Source organism: Scomber scombrus, chromosome 2, assembly GCF_963691925.1.
Source record: "Scomber scombrus chromosome 2, fScoSco1.1, whole genome shotgun sequence".
NCBI classification, from domain to species: domain Eukaryota; kingdom Metazoa; phylum Chordata; class Actinopteri; order Scombriformes; family Scombridae; genus Scomber; species Scomber scombrus.
The window spans coordinates 28385895-28408228 of NC_084971.1; the positions used below are offsets into that span (position 1 = coordinate 28385895).

A 22334-nucleotide genomic window follows, 5' to 3' on the forward strand; every position below is an offset into this window, starting at 1 on the left:
GGGAATAAAAACTGTCCCTGACTCTGGATGTTCTGGGTTCAGCCCCGCCTCTGATAAAAAACTTTTTTTGTGTGTGTGTCAACTCCTAAAACCGCCCCTTTTAAAAACATTGAAGCCATAATAATTTGGTTTGTCGGATGCTGGATTGGATTAGCGGGGGGGACGCAACTCTCGCGGGATTTACCTCAACCACATTAAATCATACTAAACTTGCTCTCGCGAGTCCAACCAGCCTAGCGCTAAAGCGGCCCCCGGAAGTGTTTGCAGCGCTGTTAAAAGCCCGTTGACGTAGGCTAGCTAGCGTTAGCTGACAGCCAGGTTCAGTCATTGTGGAAGGATGGAGGTGACACGCAAAAGTGAGTAGCACGCCGCTGGCACACAGTTACACGCTGGATTTTTAGTTTGCAATATTCGTCATTAAATTATACAACAGAGTAGTGGCAGAATATGTGCTAAATATGTACAATGCTGCTCCTTTTCCTCATGGTTTGCGTTGCTAGCCTGTGAGCTAGGTAACATACAGTTAGCTGCACGGCTGTGTGGTCTCTCTTTACATCCTCACATTAATGCACTTTCGTTTTTTTCCCCCTGCAGATTTTAAAGACTGCTTAAACTCTGTTTACACCGCCATAGAAGAGGCTGACTTCCTTGCAATCGATGGAGAATTTTCAGGTAACATTATCAAGAGTTTTTGGCAAGAAAATGGGAAAAAGCCATGTCTGTGTTTGTTTAAAATACACAATACCACAATGTTTGTGGTTGTGTTTTTGTTTTGTTTTTTTAGGGATAAGCGATGGCCCTAATGTCAGTGCTCTCACCAATGGGCTGGACACGCCGGAGGAGAGATACACCAAGCTGAAGAAGGTTAGCAGAGTTGATTATTTGGGGAGGTTCATAGTTTTAAATCAGATTATTAAATCAGGTTTTTCTTGTTGTAATAATTCCTCCTGTTTATACTGGCCTTTAAAAAAAAATCCATTTCATAATGCATTTGCTATGTAAGTGATGGAAGCCAAAATCCACAAGCCTCCTTCATGTATTTACAGGTTTATCTGAAAATAATATGAAGCTTCAACCTTCTTTTTTTTTATTATTTTTTTTATTTTTATTAACCCTCCTGTTGTCTTCCTGTCGATGGTGCAACGTTTGTCCACGTGATCTGGTTTGATAATTTATACCTTTTTTATGCTTTTATAAACAATCACCCAATTGTGATAGACCTTTTTAGCCAACTTCATTTTAACTTCTTACCACACGTTTTACACATTTTTTGGAAATAATGGTCAATAGGCCTCATTTAAATGAAAGGTTTTTTTGAGTTAATGCCTCTTGACCCGAGGACAACAAGAGGGTTAAACCTTTTATTAAACCAGGAGAGCCCACATTGAGAATAAGAATCTCCTTTTCATGGGAGTCCTGGCAAGGACAGGCAGCAGCACAAATAAAAACACATGTTTTATACAGACTTAAAACACAAGGGAGACAATTTAAAAAAAAAAAAGAAAGCATTGCGAAAGAAAGATTTCAAAGGAAATCTGCCTGTAATTGTTTCCTTTTTGGATTTTTGATGTGTTTTAATTAGATTCATTCAATTAATTTTGCAAAGCATTATGTTGAGGGTGCAGAATACAAAATGTCCATATCCTAATTTCCATATGGGCATTTGGGACAGACAGCATAAAGAAGTTCAGCGAATGCAAAGGGTACGGTGCTCTTTTCTTGGCATGATAAAGACACATCGGTAATGTGAGGGCAGACCAAGAATTGCCAAAGATTATCCAGAGCAGGCCATCCTACCTGAGAGTATAACTCACAGCGGTCAGTCAGAACTCACTGAAGCACGGTAAGTTGTGTCCACCATAGGAAGACACTAAGCAGAAGTACGCATGTATGAAATATCACCCTAGTCTGTCACATGTTAAACTTGTTTGCTGCAACAAGTCACTTTTTTACATTAAATGTAAAACGCATCTTATTTTGAAAATCAAAACCCAGCTTTAGCCTCAGCTTTTTCACCAGGTACTGCACATGTGGCTTTAGAGTGAGGGAGTCATCAATCAAAATACACAGGTGTTTATAAGGGTTAACAAACTTTATTTCATTTCACTGAATAGAGTGAACACTGAAGGGATATTTTTGACGCAGGACAGCATATTACTTTGTCATCAGAATAAAAATAAAAATTGGCATGTGACACTTTTTGACCCAGATTTATATAAATGGTGAATAAAAGTAGACCTAATACAAAGCCCAGTGATACAACCTTGTCGACAGATACAGTATCAGATTTAGACCATCATATCTAATGCAGAGTCCTATTACTAAGGTAGTTTGAGGACTACATGACTAATTGCCCCAAGAGTCCAAGTTAATAAGTCAAAGTTTAAAATCATCATGGTTGACTGTCGAAAGTTTCAGACAGATAAATAAAGAGTGATGCGCATCGTTGCTTCTTGTCAAGTGCAACAGAAATGTTGTTTACTACCTTCATTGCAACTGTGATGGTACAATGAAAGAGACTCTGCTATGAAAACAGATGCCAAATTCAAGAAGTAGGGATCAATAAAATCTGGTCTTGAGGGGATTTTAGGATCTAAAGCTTTAAGGGCTTTGAACTTCCTGCACAGAGAAAGGTACGTAATTAAAGACTGACCAGTATACAGTGGTACGTCAGCACAGGGTTTCACAGATGCATAACAAGCAGAGTTTAAAAAGAGAGCCAGAAGATATAAAATGCTCATTAAAACAATTCAGTATCTCCATTTTTGTCGTGAACAACAACAGAATCCTTCATAACAAACGGGGGCACAGCTTGAGAGTTATTGCTCACAAAAAGGGATTTTATGGTTTTCCAAAACCTCCTAGGGTCCTTTTTAGATTTCCAGTGGTAACAGACAAATGATATTCTGATTTCGCTTTCTTGATCAAAGAGGAGGATTTGTTTCTTGGTTGTCTAAAAATGCTAAAGAAAATAAGCCAATCAGTGGGACAAACTGTTGTCCTTGTTTTAGATTAGTTACACTCATGAATAATATCTGCCAGGGGTTATCACACCCTTTTACTCTGTATCTCCTGAATAATTTGCATAAAACCATCATTAAAAATTTCCCAGGCTGTCTCCACATCAGGGATTAGCCCCATTCTACTCCAATCAAAATGAGACAAGTTATGATAAACCCCTGTTCATTAAAATGTTTAAGATTCCTCTTAAAATGGTGCATGGTTTTAATTTAGAGGCCTTAGTCTTCCTATTAGTCAAATCAAGTAGATATCTTTCAGCGTTAGTCTTTTAAGTGCTAAGATCCCTCTTTTGTTACTATATTTCTATGCAAATTTTAAGTTTTAAAAGACTGTAAATGTGGCAGAAATCCACTTAATATGACTAACTCGGACTGTTGAAGCCTCATAAAAGCTTCAGATAAACTTTTAAATGCATTTCTGTAATAAAATAACTGGACACACTGTGGATTTTGGCCTCCATCACTTACACTGAAAGCACATCTGAAGGGGATCTTTTAATAGCCAGTACAAATGTGAAGAAAACCCTTTTCACTGTTTATATGGGCATCTGGCTGTTGGTTTAAGACAGACTTGAAAAACTGAATCTGTCCCCTTTTTTTAAATTTTTTAATTTATTTTTTATACGTGTATCTCATTTAAGCTGTTTTCTTTTCTGTCCTCAAGCATTCCATGGACTTCCTGCTGTTCCAGTTTGGATTATGTACGTTCAAGTATGACCAGTCAGAGTCAAGGTGAGTGATATCTGCTTAACTCATGTAGAACTTTATAGTGATATTCAGTGGAAACCTCCAAGTACTTGCAACACTGTCTGCTCCTGTTAAAATGTCTTTTTATTACGTGAAGAAAAGTGCAGTGTTCTGAGCCCAAATTTCATCAGGTGCAGACAAACTCAGTTTCTCATGAGTCCTTTGGGAGATGGCTGCTTCTCAGCACCAGAACAAAAAAGTGTTTTCACACTGACAAAATAAGATGAACCCTTCATAGCACCTCACATAAGAGGCTGGATTACCAAGTGGGCAACTGCACTGGGGCCTCAAAAGCTCCAGGCTTACTGTGTGTTAATTAATTAGATTGAAAATTTCTTTGGGAATATTCATCACTAAAGTACAATGTCAACTGACATGATAAGGCCTTTAAGCTGTTTTATTACCAGATCTTAAAGCCATGTCTTGAGGGTGCTTGCTGAGTCAATATCTCACTTTCAGGCCTTTTGTTCATTCAGTTTTGTGCGTATGATGCATATTTCTAAATTGGTGCGTAATCAAAATACCACAGAACAGAAAATAAAAATCATCACAGAGGTACTTAGGGAGCTTTTGTAAAAGAATAAGGTTGAATTTGCAGATAACAATTTGAGATTTTTGTTTAATAGAAATTTTAAAACCTATTTAAGAATGATTGAGATATGATTTTAACATCTAACTATTGAAAATGCTTGAGTTAAAGAGATACTTGCCTGTTTTAAACAACCTATGTGGCCGTTCAAGTATAGGTTTTAAGTGCATGCTTTTAAGTGATATAGAGGCACAGTCGATTTGTAAGTGGATGTAGCATGAGCGCACCACTCTGGAGTATAGATGGTGTGACTTCTTCTCTGCATCATGAAGACTCAAGACTTGATTCAGAGCGTGCACAGAGTCGAAGGGCTTTTCAAACGTGTCTGTTGTCAATGTTTTTGTTTTGTTTTTTTAAGAGCAACGTGAGAGAATCAATGCGCTGCACGCAGATCTACAATGGAATAAGATTTTATTCATTTTAAAATAGTGAAAAAAATAAAAATCAATACGTGGCAGTCCGTGTTGATCTTGTGGTGGGCCGCCACAAATAAATCAATATATGGGAAACACTGTATATACTTTATATGGAAGTGATCCAGCTTTTGTGTGACTTGCATGCAGTCTCTTGTAATACATCCACAAGAAACCTGAATGAATTCACTCATCTGTATTTTCTGTTATCTCTCTGCAGGTACATCACAAAGACTTTTAATTTTTACATATTCCCGAAACCATTCAACAGGACGTCCCCCGACTTAAAGTTCATCTGTCAAGTAAGTCAGTGTGGCCTCTCAAAGCTCATTAAAAAGCGAACTGAGATAAGTGAAGTTTAAGTAATGACAGCGATAAGCGTAATGATTCTGAAGTGATTGTTCCTGATGTGGTTGGCCAGATGTTAACATTATTGCAATGTTGTTTTTTTTGTATGAGAAACTTGTGAAAATGAAAAATGAACTTGTCATTTTTAGAGTTCCAGTATTGACTTCCTGGCCAGTCAGGGATTTGACTTCAACAAGGTGTTCTGTGACGGTGAGTACACAACACAACAGAAGTGAAATGTCACACTTGTAATGACCTTTTGCCATCTATCAAACTGTCAAACCAGGAGTTGGTAGTGACTTCTTGGTTAGTTTATTTGCCATTTTGTTGTCTAGTTATTCCCAGATATAAATCAGAACATTAATTGCATATAAGTCTATTCATGTTAAGTTCTTGAGCAGTTTTTGTAGAGACTGGTTTCAGTGCCAGTTATTAAACATTACCGAGCCTCAGTGTTAGGAGGAGGAGCGCTGCCATCACCTGTCACACTGGAACAGCTGGCAGCTGGCTCTGGATGTCTCCAAACATCTGACAGTAGTCCTTTTTTTTCTTTTTTGCAGTTCAGTCCACTTTCTAGTCTGGTCTTTGTAGAAGTACGGCAAATTTTTTACAGTCTGGAGTAAAGCATTTTAATAAAACGGGACGTTATGGGTCATTTAATGATTTGAATAATTTTGTTCAATTTAAAGATTGTCTCAAAGATTTGTTTGCACATGTACTGAAACTCTAGTTCACAGCACTGCATTAACAAGTCGGTGGTATCTGCGTAGCTGTACAGAAGGCCGTGCTGTCACTTATGTTTAAAAGCTGTGCAGGCTTAGTGAACCTGTACGAGACTGTAGTTGTTCTGGTTCACCTCATATTTCCCTCTGACAATTTCTAGCATTGAGCGTGTTGGAAAAACAAAAGTTTTTCTTAAACCAATGATAGACAAATTAGTTTGCAATTTTCTTTCTAGTGCATTCTGTATTTTTGAAGGCGCTGTGACCCATCTATCACAAAGTTGATGTGATGGAAAGTAAACAAGATTACTGAAAGTATGTGGATACACTAAATGAACAAAGTGTCTGAACACTACATTTTAGTTCCCAAAAAAATATTTGACTGTAAAAGGAAACATTTCAATCCCACTGCGTCTTTGCTTTTCTCATTTAAATATATTTTTATGGAAGCAAAAATTTGGTGTGCAGAAACTCTACTTTGTCTTTCATTTAATCTTTTATGCTGCACCTGTCCTGAATATAGGATGGGATGTGCACACAACTACCTCATTGTTCATAGAGAGGATACACAACATTGCCTAAAGGCAGCCATGTTTTGCAGATATTTATAGGACAATGAATTGCAGAGCCACAAGAAGTAAAATTCAAACTGACTTTTTTTTTTAGGAATCCCATACCTGAACCAAGATGAAGAAGCCCAGCTGAGGGAGCAGTCGGAGGACAGAAGGAACCAACATGCCAACGGTGTAGGGACACCATCCTTCATCTCCCCATCCTCCAAAGGTCCTGCACACGTACCCGAGGAACACAAAGACTACATCAACAAAGTGATGTAAGTAGACGACTTAATTCTATCTTTTCCACCAAACTCCAGGTAATACTGAGTCAAACAAAGACTAGGTTCTTATGTGAGACCATGGTGGTAAAAATAGCTGTGGGTAGTGACATAGTGTGAAGTCACACTAATTGGGAACAGTTTGAGGCAGTTTGCCCCCTTGGTCATCTTCCCTTGAGGGTATATTAGTCATGGCCAAGTGGAGACTTTAGCTTTCACTTGGCGTTATAATAACTGAATTTTCCCAGAAGGATCGAAGAAAAAGATGATTTTTTTTTTTAATAGTTCTATTTGTTTGGCCCCCTTTTTTTTCTTGCATTTTTCATCTTTTCTGCTCTACTTTTCCTCCAGAGAAAAGGTTGAGGCCCTCTTCACGAACGCAGGAAAGACTTTGGACTTGGATCCATGCACTGGGTAATCTAGCCCTTCTCTCAAACAGCCACAGTTATAGTAAATTTATAATCATCTGTTTTTGTATTTACTCATATTTTATATTTGTATACCAGGTTTCAGAGAAAGCTGATATACCAGACACTGAATTGGAAGTGAGTGTCAATTTAAAACTCAGCTTGTATGATGATGATGATGATAAATTCATTAACACTTTTTTTTTTTTCTCTCAGGTTTCCCAAGGGGCTTCATGTGGAAACTGTGGAAACAGAAAAGGTAAGATCATGTTTAATTTAAACTGATCTCGACCCTTTTTTCTTTTTTTTTTGTTATATAATTTTTGTGTGTGTGCGCAATATTGATGTAAGTTTTGTACATGTGTGCAGAAGGAGCGATTCATCCAGATCAGTAAAGTGGATGACGAGGAGAGGAAGAGGAGGGAACAGCAGAAACTGGAGAGAGAGCAGGTCAGTTATTAAAATGCTTCAACTACATTACATATTCTTGCTCTGTTCATTATAAGTTTGTTTATAAATTAAAGTAATTTTGTTAAGGAGTATCACATTGCACCGCCTGTAGTAATTTCTCTACCTCGTGAACGCCTTCTTATGAACGTCCTTTTAATCATAATGTAGCTATTTGATTAAATTCTCAGTAAGTGCTGATAGTGTGTGGGAGTTTTTTTGTTTTAAATGTTTTTCTCAACCCCCTCACAGGAGGAACTAAATGATGCAGTAGGCTTCTCCAGGGTCATCCACGCTATTTCTAAATCCGTGAGTCAACCTCCGCTTTCTCTCAGTTCAAGTAACTCTCTGTGTTGAGTTACACAAAGCAGTTAACAGTACTGCTCCAAAATAAAGACTATCATGAATCAGGAATTAGCTGATTTGTTGCAGAGCTGAGGTGATTCATTGATTAGTTCATCAGCAGAAAGTTGATTGCCAACTATTTTTGATAAGTGAATAATTGTTTTGAGTCAATTTGATACAAAAATGTTCTCATTCCAGCTTCTTAAATGTGGATATTTTCTGAATTTAGTCCTCTTATGATACTAAACTGAATATCTTTTGGTGTTGTTTTTTTTCCCCCAACAAGATTATTTTATTTATGCCTTTTTATTAAATGGTGTGCAGTGAAGAGGCATACAGGGAAAAAGGGGAGCGAGAGAAATGTGACATTTTATAGTCCAAACAACTTATTCTTTAATCAATAACATAATAAACTTATCTATAATGAAAACAATAGTTTAGTTGCAGCTCTATATTTTGTCATAGTTTATTTTTTGTATTCTGGTTGTTATGAAATGTTTTTGGCTGTGTTATCACACTTGTACCCCTAACCCATTGCATCTGACCCACAGGCTAAACTCGTGGTCGGCCACAACATGCTGTTAGATGTGATGCACACCATCCACCAGTTCTACTGCCCTCTGCCAGAGGTATACACTCACTGTTTTTAAAAGAGGTTATAAATATGGAGCTTTTTTTTGGCGTAGCCTAAAGCTCAGTAATGTAATTCATGCATTATTTATGCCGATGCTCTTCTCTCTAGGATCTTCAAGACTTTAAAGAGGTCACAATGTGTGTTTTCCCAAGGTAAACTGCTTTCCTCTTTTTACAACAAATTCTTGTTGATGCTGTCCTTTTTGCTTTTTGATGTTCATTTTATTTTATTCTGTTAACTTTCAGACTTCTGGATACAAAGTTGATGGCGTCCACTCAGCCATTTAAGGTAAATTATCCTCTCCACTGTTGTAGATTAGCAAAAGTTTTAGATATTTCAAAAATGGAAAGAAAAACATTCAGACACTTTGTGTTTGAGTATATTTAACTGAGATTTTTGGGTTTCAATCTCACAGGGTCTTCATCTGGGGTGAAGGGGCTAATTCTCCCCTGATGGTGACCCTGTGAGGTTGCACTCGTCTTTATTTTTACCAGATGACTCAAAGAGTCAATATTTTAATATTCATAAGTGGGAGCTTCAAGAAAACTCCTTAAAACTTTAATGTGTGGTAATTCCTTGGCGCTCTTCCATCACCCACAAGATTCTTCTAAATAAATTATAAATAAAATAAATCTTTGAACAATTTGATGGTTTTGAGAAGTTGTGTATTTATATTTTTACATTGCAGGAGCTGATCACGAACACTTCTCTGGCAGAGTTGGAGAAACAAGTGAAGGAGACGCCCTTCAAGTCACCACGAGTCGGTGAGTAAAGACACTTAAATTTGTCTGAAATCCTCTCTCACCCTACAAAATCCTTCTCACCTCCTTTTTTTTTCTTTTTTTCCTCTGTGTCTTGTTCCCATCAGAGGCGGCAGAAGGCTTCCCCAGTTACAACACAGCCAAGGAACAGCTCCACGAGGCGGGATACGACGCCTACATCACAGGCCTCTGTTTCATCTCCATGGCCAACTACCTGGGTAACACACACACACACACACACACACACACACACACAATCAATTGTTCCTGTTTTGTTTGCAAATAAAGAAATGACTTAAATAGATAAATTCTAACTCGGTCTGCTCAATGCTGTTTTTTCAGGCACGTTCTTGACTCCACCCAAACCCTACATCTCAGCTCGCTCCAAACTAATTGAGCCGTTCTTCAACAAGTAAGAGACACACACACACTTGACTGTATTTGCTCCTCTCTTCCATCAACAGCTAAAAGTCTTAAATAAATGCTTACAATATAATATTTCTCTTTTCCACTCTCAAGGCTTTTCCTGATGAGAATAATAGATATTCCCTACCTCAACATCACAGGACCAGATTGTAAGTAAAATAGTATAAAGTAAGAATATCCAAGCAGTGTAAAGATGCCCTGTGGAGATGTTATTGATTACTGCTGCCAGATTCAGGCTCTTTCACTGAATGAAAGTTTATGGTAGTAATGCATCACAAAAATAGGAAAGAAGACTGTGAGCCAACAAACCTTGATGTAAACAATGCATGATTATTTAAAAAAAAAAGAACTTTAAAAATCCTCTTGGCAAATGTTATTAGAAAGGAAATGCATTAAACACATTTTCAGGCCTCAAGGATGCAAACAATGTGTTTTGATGAATGTAAATATTACTTTAGTTGTTACAAGCAAACTCCACGGGGCTCTTTGAAGCTGCATTAAGGGATTTCTCACCACTGGGAGGCAGAGAAACATAATACAGTCATAGTAACAAAAGCCTGATATACTTTTAGTTTAGCTTTTTTAAATTCATGCTTGAATTCTTCACCAGCTACTTGTTAACAAGCTTTTTATGAAGTTAAATTAAAGGACAGGTTCACAATTTTTCAAGTTTGTCTTAAAACAGTCAGGTGCTCAAATTATTTGTAGTAATCATTCCTTTTGTTCATATTGACCATTAGAAGATCCCTTCATAATACAATGTTCTTGATTTGACTAATGTTGGCTTCTAAATACATTTCCCCCTCACCCTTTACATTTAAAATTCATTATGAAAGGATCTCTTAATGGTCAGTATGAACAGGAGGGATGATTACAGCAAGAAGAACATGTGTGAAGAACATTTGGGCTCCTATCATTTTAGCACGGACTGGAAAAATTGGGGACTTACCCTTTTTAAATCTGTTGCCACTTCTCTACCTCACCTCTTGTTTTTCCCCACTAACCTCTCCTCCTGTTCTTTGCAGTGCAACCTAAAAGAGACCATGTCCTGTATGTCACCTTCCCAAAAGAGTGGAAGACCAGTGACCTCTACCAGCTCTTTAGTGCCTTTGGTGAGATTATGCATAAAGAAAATTCTGCTTGCAAACAAGTGTGACCTGTTGTTCGTCACTCACTCTCTGTTCCTCCCTCACTCTCTGCTCCTCCTTTTTATCACTCAGGGAACATCCAGGTTTCATGGATGGACGACACATCAGCCTTTGTGTCCCTCAGTCAAACAGACCAGGTGCAGATAGGTGAGTCTACACACACACCTAACTCAATTCGGTCATCTTCACAAATAAATGATGGGAGAAATCTGTTAACTTCTCCCTCTCTGTTGAACAGCTATGAACACCAGCCGCTATGCAGAAAGCTACAGGATCCAGACGTATGCGGAGTACATCCAGGGTAAGCAGCAGGACAAGGAGAAGCTCGGCCAGCCAGCCAAAAGCTGGGGAGAGGACGGCTGGGTGAAGTCTCACTACAACTCCTCTACGTCTGGCTTCGGATATCCCAGGTATACAACATGTGTATTCACCTCTCACCTAGGGAGCTTCTGCAGGAGTCCACGGTTTCTATTTATACTGATGCATCGTGTATATAACCTATTTTTGTTCCAGAGGTTTGAGGAAACGCAGCATCAGCCCCGTTCAGACAGACCCGGGGACCGGAGATGCTATGATTGTAGACGGTTGGAATAACTACTCGTACGCGGATAGCACATGCAGCAAGAAGATGAAAACCGACGGTGTGTGAATACATGCATATGTATCTTCTAGGTGCTGAAGTAACATACAGGGCAGCATCATAGCTTTTCATAAAGAAAGAACTTAACAGAGGTGGAGTGTGCCCTGAGGGAGAGGAAGGGTGGCTTTTTGAATCATAACCACAAACAAAGAGATTAAATTGGAAATGGCGGAGTAATTTAGCTTCAGTACAGCATATTCCTGTGAGCAGTATAAGGAAGTCTAGTCGAGGCTCTAATTCACAATGTATTGTTTTCTTTAACAAATTCAGATATTGTCGAGAGCAAGACCTCAGAAGGATGGCTGAAGACAACGTAAGTAAAGTGCATCGATCATTTCTGCAGTCACTGTTCTCCTGTTTGCTGTGATTTGAGCCTCTTAATGGTTTATGTGCCCTGCAGAGATTCATCAGATTCAGCAGGGTTAAGTCCAATCCCTGATGATGAGGACAAAAGTCCTGAGGGCACCGATCCAGCCGATAATGCTGAGGGGACGGTCACCTGGCAACAAGCCACAACAGGCCACGGGAGGAAAGGTCAAAAGAACAAGAAAAAGAAGCCAGAAGGTGAGTTTGTGGGCTCATTCATCCTTTTTTAATTACTGATAATGTCCAAAGACACTTCTCATAATTTCAGCAATTTGCTCATAATCATTATATCAAGAAATGTCGGCTACACTTTAAAGCTCACCCACTAACCTATAGTACTAAACTAATGTCTGTCCCACACATCATTTAATTTATATACAACTGTTTGTGGTGTGTTGACCACTTTTTCTAATCAAATCTTTTCCTAGAGCATGTAGAGCACTGCTGACATCCGCTATTTAACAGAGAGCAAGTTAACATTAGTAATAACAACAGAGCTCAGGAAAAGGAAATAAGCTGGAATTTGAGCCCATTTCCGTTACAATGAGACTGAAGGGGGAACATTTTTTTTACATTTATTGCTTTTGGAGAAAAGAAGAGAATGTGGTCATAAAATAGCTGGTAAGAATCCCACAAACTTGAAGAGACAAATCAAAGCTCACCACAAAGAAACCGATATGATTGGCTTTGGATCAACTAGATTGACTGAAATGTTCAATATAATCTGATGGCTGGCTACTACACTAAAATATTACGATTTGACTTGCACTAAAACGTCCAGAGTTTTTGTCAAATAAAACTTGACTTAAAAAAAAACTGGATGAGTTTCACTAAATATGAATTAAAAACCAACAAGGAAATTTGGCACAGGACTGAGACTAAATTAAAAAAAAAAAAAAAAAATCCTGATGACAATTAACACAAGTTCAGATCTCTTGGAACAAATGTACTAAACAAGGTCTGAAAAACTCTGTTAGTGAATCACAGAAGTGGGTGTAAATTACATAAAAGCAGAAAATGTGACGAAGGCTACATGTTAAGTTCCTGTGGTGCAACTTTACCAAAACTTGTGAATAAAGGGAAACCAAGCAAAAAAGCCAAGAGTTTAATTGGGTGAATGAACCATTAAACAAGATTTTTATATGATCAAATGCAAATCGAAGTACTTAAAGCATAGTTCTTGTTGTTCTTATGCATGCGTCTCTCTTTTCTACAGAGCCTGAATCTACAACATCACTGTTTGAGGTCCCAGAGGTCTGGTAGCGAGAGGCCACCGTCTCATACTGGACTCCAGCTCAGTCTCTTCCTAAGCACTTGGTGCACTCTCTCCTTTAAGGGCGTCCATCACTTGGAGTAGGTGCATGCCCTAAATTCATTCGTTCACTCAACAGCTGTGGATACTGTGTCCAAAGCAACCAACCGAGCAAGTTGACTGGACTATTGAAAGAGAGAGAGAACACAAGCCATAACGACAGCTGCCATATTTTGATCTCAAACCAGAGGAGCAGGCAACTCTTCTGCGTTAAAACACACGCACACAGACACACAACTAGATTGTTGAGGTTTAAAACTCCTGAAATTTTCATTTATCCTCTGACTGTGTTCAGACTGGAATCTGCCACCACAGCCATGCTGTCAGTTTGGACTCATTCATCAATTTTAACGACGTCGTCACCTCTAAATCAGTCTTATATTTTATGAGTGTGAGTTGTATGAAAGTTTGTGCATGTGAGGGAGATGTAAACTTTCTCTTGTCTTTGTATCCCTGTGAATCCTTTGCATAAATTGTGAAAAATACCACTTGACAGGTCCTGTAGTTTACAAAGTCAGGGTTATTTAGTTAAATTTCTTTCCATTTTAAAAAAGAAAAAGTATGCTATGTCAGCTTCTCAAATTTTATCAAACATATAAGCTGATCAATGATAATGTAATATTTATTATTGGCAGCATTTTGACCCTTCATGAGAGGTGCTTGTTTTGGTTGTTTTCTGTTTTGTACAGAATTGTTTTTCTTTACCTTGTTTTTCGGTTAAATGTTTTGTAACTGTGTCGACCTGCAACAATGTCAGTGTGTTCTAATGCAAAAGGTGTAAACGTAAAATGACGTATACATTTTTGTATAAGGTAAAGTTTAAAAATCCTTAAATATTTCCTTTTTGAAAGGGGAAAAAATTAAAGAATGTTTCTTAGTATCTCGGTTTCTGACTGTTTTTGTTTTCAAACTCTGAATGAAAATGACCTCACAAGTTAGTAATGCTCTGTAACCAGCCAAAATTTAAAGGATACGTACCTGACAGTTTTTATACTTCAAAGATGAAGTCTTTATATGGAACCTCTCCTTCCATATAAAGACTGAAATATCTTAAATACTTTTTATTTTACATGCCATAATTTACAAGTAAGATTCTGGTAAAGCCACAAGATGATGTAGATCACGTAACGTTGGATTTCCCTCGGTTCGGAAAAAAAATTGAGCTCTGGTAACTACTTTTGACAAGTGTTTTTTTTTAATGAGGAATTGATTTAATACTTGATATAAAATTAAGTTTTAGTTCTCACATCTGCTAAAAATCAGGCAACACTGGTACAGTTACAGTACAGCCCTTTTGATTGAGGCATAAATATATTCTTAAAAAAAAAAAGATTAAGAAACCAACATCTACTATTCACACAACTACCTTTCTGTACAAATTTAAAACCATGAAGACATTAAAACAATTTAATGTTACAATATCAAAAACCATAGATCAGCTTTGGTAAATCCTCATATCTATAAGTCTTAAACTGAAGTTTAAAGTGACATTTCACCTGATTACATTAATATTATAACAGTATGATACGGTCTGTCTCGGGTTCACAGTGACCTCGTGAAACTGCTGTCGGATTTTCTTCCGGTAAAACAAACTGGAAATATTTGCAAACTAGAGTTCGGTGTGTGCTGCAGTTTTGTACTTTGTTCAACCTCCATGATGCACTTTTCATGAACTGATGTCGTCCAATAATAATCACACAGTTTACAATGCAGAGATAAAGAAAATGTCCCAAAGGCAGATGTTAGTTTGTACTGTAGCTCTGACTGTCTCCAGGCAACAACACATTATTTTTAAACAGCGTTTGACCTAAACGAGCGTCTCATCGTACACTGTTTCTATGAAAACAGAAATCTGAGGAACAGGAAGTCTCATTAAAACAAAGTCTGTGGTGTTTATTTTATACTTCCTTTGTTTCTTTTATATCTTGTTTTATTTTTATCTTCATATTTATTGGATCCTTATTGCTTTCATTTGGTGCAGTTGGCACACAGGATCAGGCATCAATTGGCTGGCGCTGCTCTCAAGATTCCTGCTTCACCTCCATAAGACACAAACCAGGAAGGTGTCCATGAGCACTGAGGATGAGAGGAGATAAAGGACAAATGCAAAAAAAACAATCTGAAAAATGAAAGATGATAATTTCTTTACCGTGGGAGTGAATGTTTCACCTTGTATGTCCGAGCAGAACAACCACAGATAAAGTGCAGTCAGGGAGAGATCTGAAGAGCTTCCCCAGGTGCCGGTCCAACTTCTTCATCATCAGCTCCATCTCCTGGTCCTAAACATAAAACAGAGTCATCACATATGTGCTGTATATCATAAACTATACACATGAGCAAAATCTAATCACAGAAGCACTAAATCTGTACATCATAAGAACTTTATTACAATATTTCTGGCAATGTATTTGTATTCCAACACTTTGTTTTTATTGTTTTAGCAACATATTTTATTAAAGCTGTGATGATAGTTTAATAATGACTACTAATACTTATAATTTGTTTACCTGAGAGCTGGTGTGCATGTGTGTCCTCTCCTCGTCTTCTACTGCTTCCTCTGAATTCATTGGAGTTGTCATGGCAACCCATGAAGACAAATGAGGCGGAGTCAGGGATGGACAGATGAGGTAGCGCTCCTTCCAAAGGTCCTCAGAGGAGCTGAGAGCCGCGTGTTTCCCCTCCGAACTATCAAACTCTGCCAACCACACACACACACACTCAGGTTAGAAATTAGCACAAACAAGAAGAGATCATTAATATTGCATCTTTTTACTCACTTATGTGTGCATGTCTTGGGTGTTTTCCAGGTTTGGCAGGCAGGATGATTCCCTCTACTGCACCGAAGCGGTCAAATGTTTCTCTGAGTGTCTCCTCAGACAGTTTAGACTTAGAGTTAGAGAACTGCTTTGACTCAGTCTCAGAATAGTAACCGTTTAATTTAGCAGGAGGCGACCTCTTCGCTGTTTGAAAAGGAGTGACATCTAAACATTTAGTGTGCCCATTAACTTTAGCAGTAAGGTGTATGCTGTCAGCCATACTGGGGTTTAATTTAACAGCGTAGAGGTGACTGGAGTTGAGAACATCAATACTCAAAGCATCAAGAGTCAGATCCAGGTCCAGCATCGACTCATAAACAGGCCTCTGAACCTAGAAAATACACACACACACACACACACACACACACACAATCAAATACAGCTTAGAGATACAGCAGTCTCTAAAAGTTGAACTGTAATGTAAAGGGGAAAAGGGAGAAAGACAAAGAAAAGAGGAGCTACCTTAATGGACTGTCCCTGCACATTAAGTCCATTCAAAGTTTTTAAAGCCAGCAGAGCTCCCTCCAGCTGCTCGAACTCAACTTCTGCATGGACCTGGAGAAAAAAACGTTGTCACAAAAGGACAAGTGAGATTGTCCAAGAAGAAATAAAGAAAAAACAGCTTTAGTTTAATAGGAAAAGATTAAATCAAGATACAGATCAGATTAAACATTTCATCACCTTTCCTTTATAAATAAAGAAAACCAGTAATAATCACCATATTTTCATCAATTGATGTGTTAATCAGTGACAGAAATAAAAAAACAGCAGCTTATTCAGTGTAAAACGGAGGAGCACACTGCAGATGAGACGTACCCTGACAGCTGCGTTCAGCATTTTGATTTTCCGGACCGCTCCACAGCAACGAAACAGCCGCCTCACATCTCTCTCAGAGAAGTCAGCAGGGAGCGGCCCCGCGAACACTACACACATATCTCGAAGGTTTGCACACACCTAAAGGATTAACAAACACGGTAAGTAGTTCATCAAAATGACACTCAGTCAGTACACTTAGAAATGATACGTGATCTGAATGAAGGCCTCACCTTCTGGTACTGCCGCTCCTTATCAGGGAAGAAACTCTTGAGCTGGTTTGAAAAAGAAGACAACTGCAGCACAGAGAAGAACGGACACTTGGTGTTTCTCCTGAAAGCGGCCACTACCTGTAGGGAAGATGATGACGTTTTAATCAGTACAGAAGAAGAAGAAGAGGAAGAATTTAGTGCAGGATGGTGATGGGAAAAAAGGCAGAAGAAACAAGTGAGTGGAAGGAAAAGTGGAACAATTGAGCAAATACACTGAAAACTGCATCCTGTCACCTTCTGATTTGCAATAAAAATACTCTGATATACATGCAGTCACTTATTATATAATTCGCTGGAACAATTAATCAATCAAAAAATGTACTTATTAAATTTAATTAACTAACCTGTAACAATTAATCTGCAACTATTTTGATAATCTGCTCATTATTTAAGTCTTTGTTCAAGCAGAAATGCTGAATGTTCTTTGGTTTCAGCTTCTCAATTTTTTTCTATTTTTCTTCATACTTGATTAAAAATAAATAAATAATAATATCTTGAACTTTTTGGCAAAACAAACATAATCATGGGCTCTGAGAAATGATGAATGCCATTTTTCCCTTATTTTTTACTCTCCATTGACTAAACAACAGAATAATTGGCAGATTGATCAATAATAATGTTCTAAATATTATCAATAAGTTAATAACTTAATTAATCTGTCCTTGTTTTGTTGCTTTAAAGATTTTCCATTAAAGTCAGGTAGTCGGAGACAAGAGTCTTAATATCTAACAACAACAATGCCAAACCCTTTATGAGGACCTACTGTACGTGCACAAGCAATGAAAACAGATCAATGCTTATATTTGGATGGGAAACAATATCATTCAATCACATTTCAACATCTGTATAGCATCTTTCATACATGCACACAATAAATAAAAGATAAAATACAAGCTAATTTTGAGCTCCAGCAAGGCTCTCCCATCACATGAGTGGCTACAGAGACCAGAATGAAAACCACCTGAGACACAGTGTCAAAGTCTCACCTCTTTGTCAGAGTTGTGCCACTGCTGATTGGACAGATGGAGGGCGACGTCTGAACGTTTTCCTAAAAAGGCGACTGACCGGCCGAGTGTTTGCAATATGTCAGCAAACCTACACAAGAGAGACAGACGACAGGAATGATCGTTTGAAGAAAGCAGGTGTAGTATACAGTATGTTTTCCTCTAAGTCTATCACATAGATGCTTCAGAAGGGTTCTAGTTTGAAAATCACATCAAACGAGGAAAAAAGAAACAGACCGAGTTAATTAAAATCTGTAGACTGGTTCACTGCGTCCTCACTGAGCCAGTTAGATCTAAAAATGCTGTTTACAAAAAGGAAGCAGTGTGTGTTCACTATGTTTTCAGGTTGTTTCCTGTGTCTATAGAGGCTTGTATCTTTCTTTTTTTTAATGTCAGTTCTATTCATCCACACTAAACTGTGAACTTTAAGTGTTTTTGAAAAGCTCAATTTTTAAGTATGATGCAGACTTGAAATGGATCTCGGAGGAAACTTGAATTTTCAGGTCTGCCCGGCTTAATATGGACAAGGTTTGAGTAACTGCAGTAAGATGTGAACAATATACTCGATATGTGATGTGTTGTACCTGGTAATAGGTGTAGGTGCAGGTGTGGGTGCAGGTTCACAGTCAGCGGACTCCTCTTCTATTCTGTATCCCCACAGCTCCTCCAGATGTAGCTCAACAACCTGACAGCAAGAATACACAAGAAAATGTTAGATCAACTGTGTGTCCAACTGAAGACAAAGGCTATGTCCCCAATTGGGAAAATGCTCTTTTTGGGGTCAGTGGTTAAGGTTAGGGTTCGGTTTAAGCAAGTAGTGGTGGAGTTAGTCTCCAGGAAATTAATGTATTTCTATGTAATGTCCCCAAAAGGGACCATATTGTGATATGTTTGTGTGTGGTCTGTCATAGGCTACTTTTGGGGACAAATTTCAAATTTAGGACCAGTTAATTGGGGATAGCTTGCCCAATTGAGGACAAAAGCTGTGTCCCGAATTGGAAAAGTGCAGATTTTTGGGTCAGTGGTTAGGGTTAGGCAAGTAGTGGTGATGGTTAGGATTAGGGTAAGTCTGTGTGTGTGTGTGTGTGTGTGTGTGTGTGTGTGTGTGTGTGTGTGTGTGTGTGTGTGTGTGTGTGTGTGTGTGTGTGTGTGTGTGTGTGTGTGTGTGTGTGTGTGTGTGTGTAAGCGTTACCTGGCGAGGTCCTGTTTTAATAAAGTACTGAGCCAGCTCCAGGGCTGCCAGAGCATCCTCTACCGGGTTATGACCCTTCTTGTCATCAGTTTGTATTTCCCTCCTGGGACACGAGTGGAAAATAAATGATTAGCCACGATGGGTGAGAGACACAGAGACAGAGAAGGAGAGAGAACAAGCGAAGGAGAAAGAAAGACTTACTTCAGCACTGTCTCGGCCAGGACCTTGAGTTTAAACTTCTGCCCAAATTCTTTCCTGTACAGCAGCGAAGTGTCAATGACATTCTTATGGATCAGCTGCAAGAAAAGACAAAATACAATACAGGTCAAAACTTGTTTTCAATGATTAACAAAACATGTATCTGTGCTTCCTTCTTGAATAAAAATAACTCATCTGTTAATTTACGTCCTCAAAACAGGAGGAGGAGCTCACACTCAAAACCCATCCTCGTAACGATCATTTCATGGCTGCTACAAGCTAAAGCCAAAATATAGTCACTCACTTTCAGAGACACGAGGTCGTTGTTGATGGAGTGGCCCACCAGGACTGCGTCCCGTGCTAACAGCGTCCTAATCTTGGCTTGGACATCTCGTAAGGTGGTTTTGATTGGCCTCAACATCGCTGCAGTGATGCCAGAGAACCTATCAGGAGGCAACAGAAATGTGTTGTAGCATCTTAATACAGCGATGTTGTTTATTAGTCATTTAAAAAATGTGTGTGTTTGTACTTTGTGAGGTAGTTGAGGATTCGGTTCTCCGGTTTCACCAGATCGTCCAACACACAGTTCCCATCGCTATCCACCAGAGAAACCCGGGTCAGCTCATATCCCTTTTCTGTTAGACACTTAAAACACAACATTAACATCTGTTAAAAACCACAGCATCCATAATGTATATATGTATCTACAGTACATCATGAGATAATAATGATGAAGAACCTAAATCCTAAAGAGGCCAAATAACTAATGTGAGACTAAAATGCATGAAACAAAGTGAAGAGGGTGTAAAGGTTTTGTGTAAATCAAATATCAAACATCAAAAGGATGAAATTAATCTCACCATTTCACAGTCAAGTCCATACAAAGGGCTACTGTCAGTGACATTATCAACACTATCTGTACAAATAAACTCCTCAAAGCCCGGCATTCCTGTGTCAAAACAAACAAACAAAGGAGGAAGTGAGGAAGGGATGATGGAGTGAGGAAGAAAGAGAGAGAGAGAGAGAGAGAGAGAGAGAGAGACTCACCTTTAACAGGGTAGTGTTTCTTGATCATCTCCTCCTCGGTGAGGACATACGCTGTCAGTCCTCTCCTCTCCGTCCCAAACCTGGTGATTACTGGATGAACCTTCAACGCTGCAGCAGAGCACAATAACACACACAGTGAGCAACAAGAGAGAAGACATTATCACACAATACAACTGAAAAAAGTGCCTCAGTATGTGATGTTATTACTGAATGAATATTAGAGTGACAACACAGTAGGCTGAGGCATTTTGGTCATTTCCACCAACTGCAGCAATTTTTACACTAATTTTGGAAAAAGAAAAGTCTCACACACACACACACACACACACACACACACACACGATCAGATTTAGTATCTTGCCCGAGGACATTTCAACAGTGGAGGAGCTGGGGATCGAACGCTTGATCTTTCGATAAGTGGACAACCTGCTTCACCTTCTGCCACCCCAAGTAATGCTTTGAGAATGTAAACAGGAAGTATAACGTTGCCATGGATTCAGTGACTGGTGGCTGCTGTGGGCTACAAATTGAGCCTATATTTATTTACATTTGTTTGTTTTGGGTTTTTTACTCATGTAGATGTTAGTTTTTAATTATTACTATGATTATAATTATTATTATATGTGCTATAATCATTAGGTTACGTGAATTGTGTGATCTTGGAGAAGCTGAAAATGAATTACATCTACTTCTGTATTGTCCTTTTTATGATGAGGTAAGTACACTAATAATTAATGAAATGTCTGTTCAAAATCCAGAAATGTTTTGGTGCTCTGATGATGACAGAATGGAATTATTGTATAATTTTAATGTTTATAAGTTAGCTACTTTTGTCTGTCAAGCTAGTAAAAAAAACCCATCAGGATGGTTTATTTGTTTAGCATTACATGTATCTGGTATCTGCTCTGTTTTGACAGAAACAAGAACACCTCTGGGCTACATTATGATATTATGACAATTTCCAAAACAAATCCTCACACTCCACATGTCCAGATACACAATTCTTACCTTTATGTATGGCGTTCTTTTCCTTTTCGGTTTCGGAAACAGATGAACAGTCAAATTCAGGAAGTTCACTCCTGAAGATTTCCGACGCAAGGTTGTCAGATGATGGAGTGAACGTAACCCTCTAATACAGCCGGATAAAAAACAAAGACAATTATTAATCCAAAACCTGACAGTATGAGTATAACTTGTCCCAGTCAATAATAATAATAACAATAATGACAATAATGGCTATGTTTACATCCCCTACGGTTACTTACAGTGGTGTAGTTACTCCTGAGGTGTTGCAGGGTGAGGTAGTGTTTATAAAAGTGACTCTGGGTGAGACCCTCCACCAGCACAACATTCACACCTTGGACCTTCCTCTGGCGGTGGAGACGACACCAACTATCAAAGAAACAGTTTGATTCCGATTTACCGAGTATAAATGATGTAGTCTGCAAGGCACAACGCTTATATTCTGTATTTTAGATTATTATTTGAGTACGGGGACACATTATTAGTACATTACAGATAATTACAGTCATTACCTGGGATGTTTGATGCCACCTGTTTTCCCCAGAGCGGCATAATGCAGCAGCTCCATCAGCTCATTCGGCGTAATTGCTTGTTGGAGGCTTTCAGGCAGCACAGAGATCCTCGGTGAGCAGGAGGTACGTCCACACTCCACTGCCTCATCATCCTCCTGCCCGGTTTTTAATCTCTTGGCCGTCTCATGTGCTGCGGGGGCGTTGTTCTTTCTCTTCTTACTATCACATGCTGTTGATGTTGAAGGCTCCATGTTCAAGCTGATGTTTCTACTGGGAGACACAAAAAGATATTTGGCG

At 38.6% G+C, this 22334-nt stretch overlaps 2 protein-coding genes across 2 annotated transcripts; one reads left to right on the forward strand and one right to left on the reverse strand.

Moving 5' to 3' along the window:
- The first annotated feature begins 273 nt into the window (after positions 1-273).
- Positions 274-14034, forward strand: parn (poly(A)-specific ribonuclease (deadenylation nuclease)). Its single transcript, XM_062434812.1, has 26 exons — positions 274-356; positions 595-672; positions 785-864; positions 3685-3752; positions 4990-5071; positions 5267-5327; positions 6506-6671; positions 7026-7088; positions 7181-7219; positions 7298-7340; positions 7451-7531; positions 7781-7837; positions 8425-8502; positions 8616-8659; positions 8753-8795; positions 9196-9271; positions 9376-9486; positions 9611-9680; positions 9788-9843; positions 10720-10806; positions 10915-10989; positions 11081-11252; positions 11356-11483; positions 11753-11795; positions 11883-12046; positions 13065-14034. The coding sequence occupies exons 1-26, from the start codon at positions 338-340 to the stop codon at positions 13109-13111; spliced, it is 2031 nt and encodes a 676-aa protein (XP_062290796.1). The 5' UTR covers positions 274-337; the 3' UTR covers positions 13112-14034.
- A 472-nt stretch (positions 14035-14506) lies between these two features.
- On the reverse strand, positions 14507-22288 carry LOC133995431 (RNA exonuclease 5-like). Its single transcript, XM_062434824.1, has 18 exons — positions 22038-22288; positions 21768-21894; positions 21511-21631; positions 20503-20610; positions 20316-20404; positions 19985-20100; positions 19760-19898; positions 19459-19553; positions 19258-19360; positions 18650-18750; positions 18048-18156; positions 17023-17139; positions 16793-16930; positions 16439-16531; positions 15938-16307; positions 15668-15855; positions 15330-15439; positions 14507-15236 (listed from the first exon to the last, which is right to left on the reverse strand). The coding sequence occupies exons 1-18, from the start codon at positions 22286-22288 to the stop codon at positions 15182-15184; spliced, it is 2430 nt and encodes an 809-aa protein (XP_062290808.1). The 3' UTR covers positions 14507-15181.
- Positions 22289-22334: the final 46 nt, after the last annotated feature.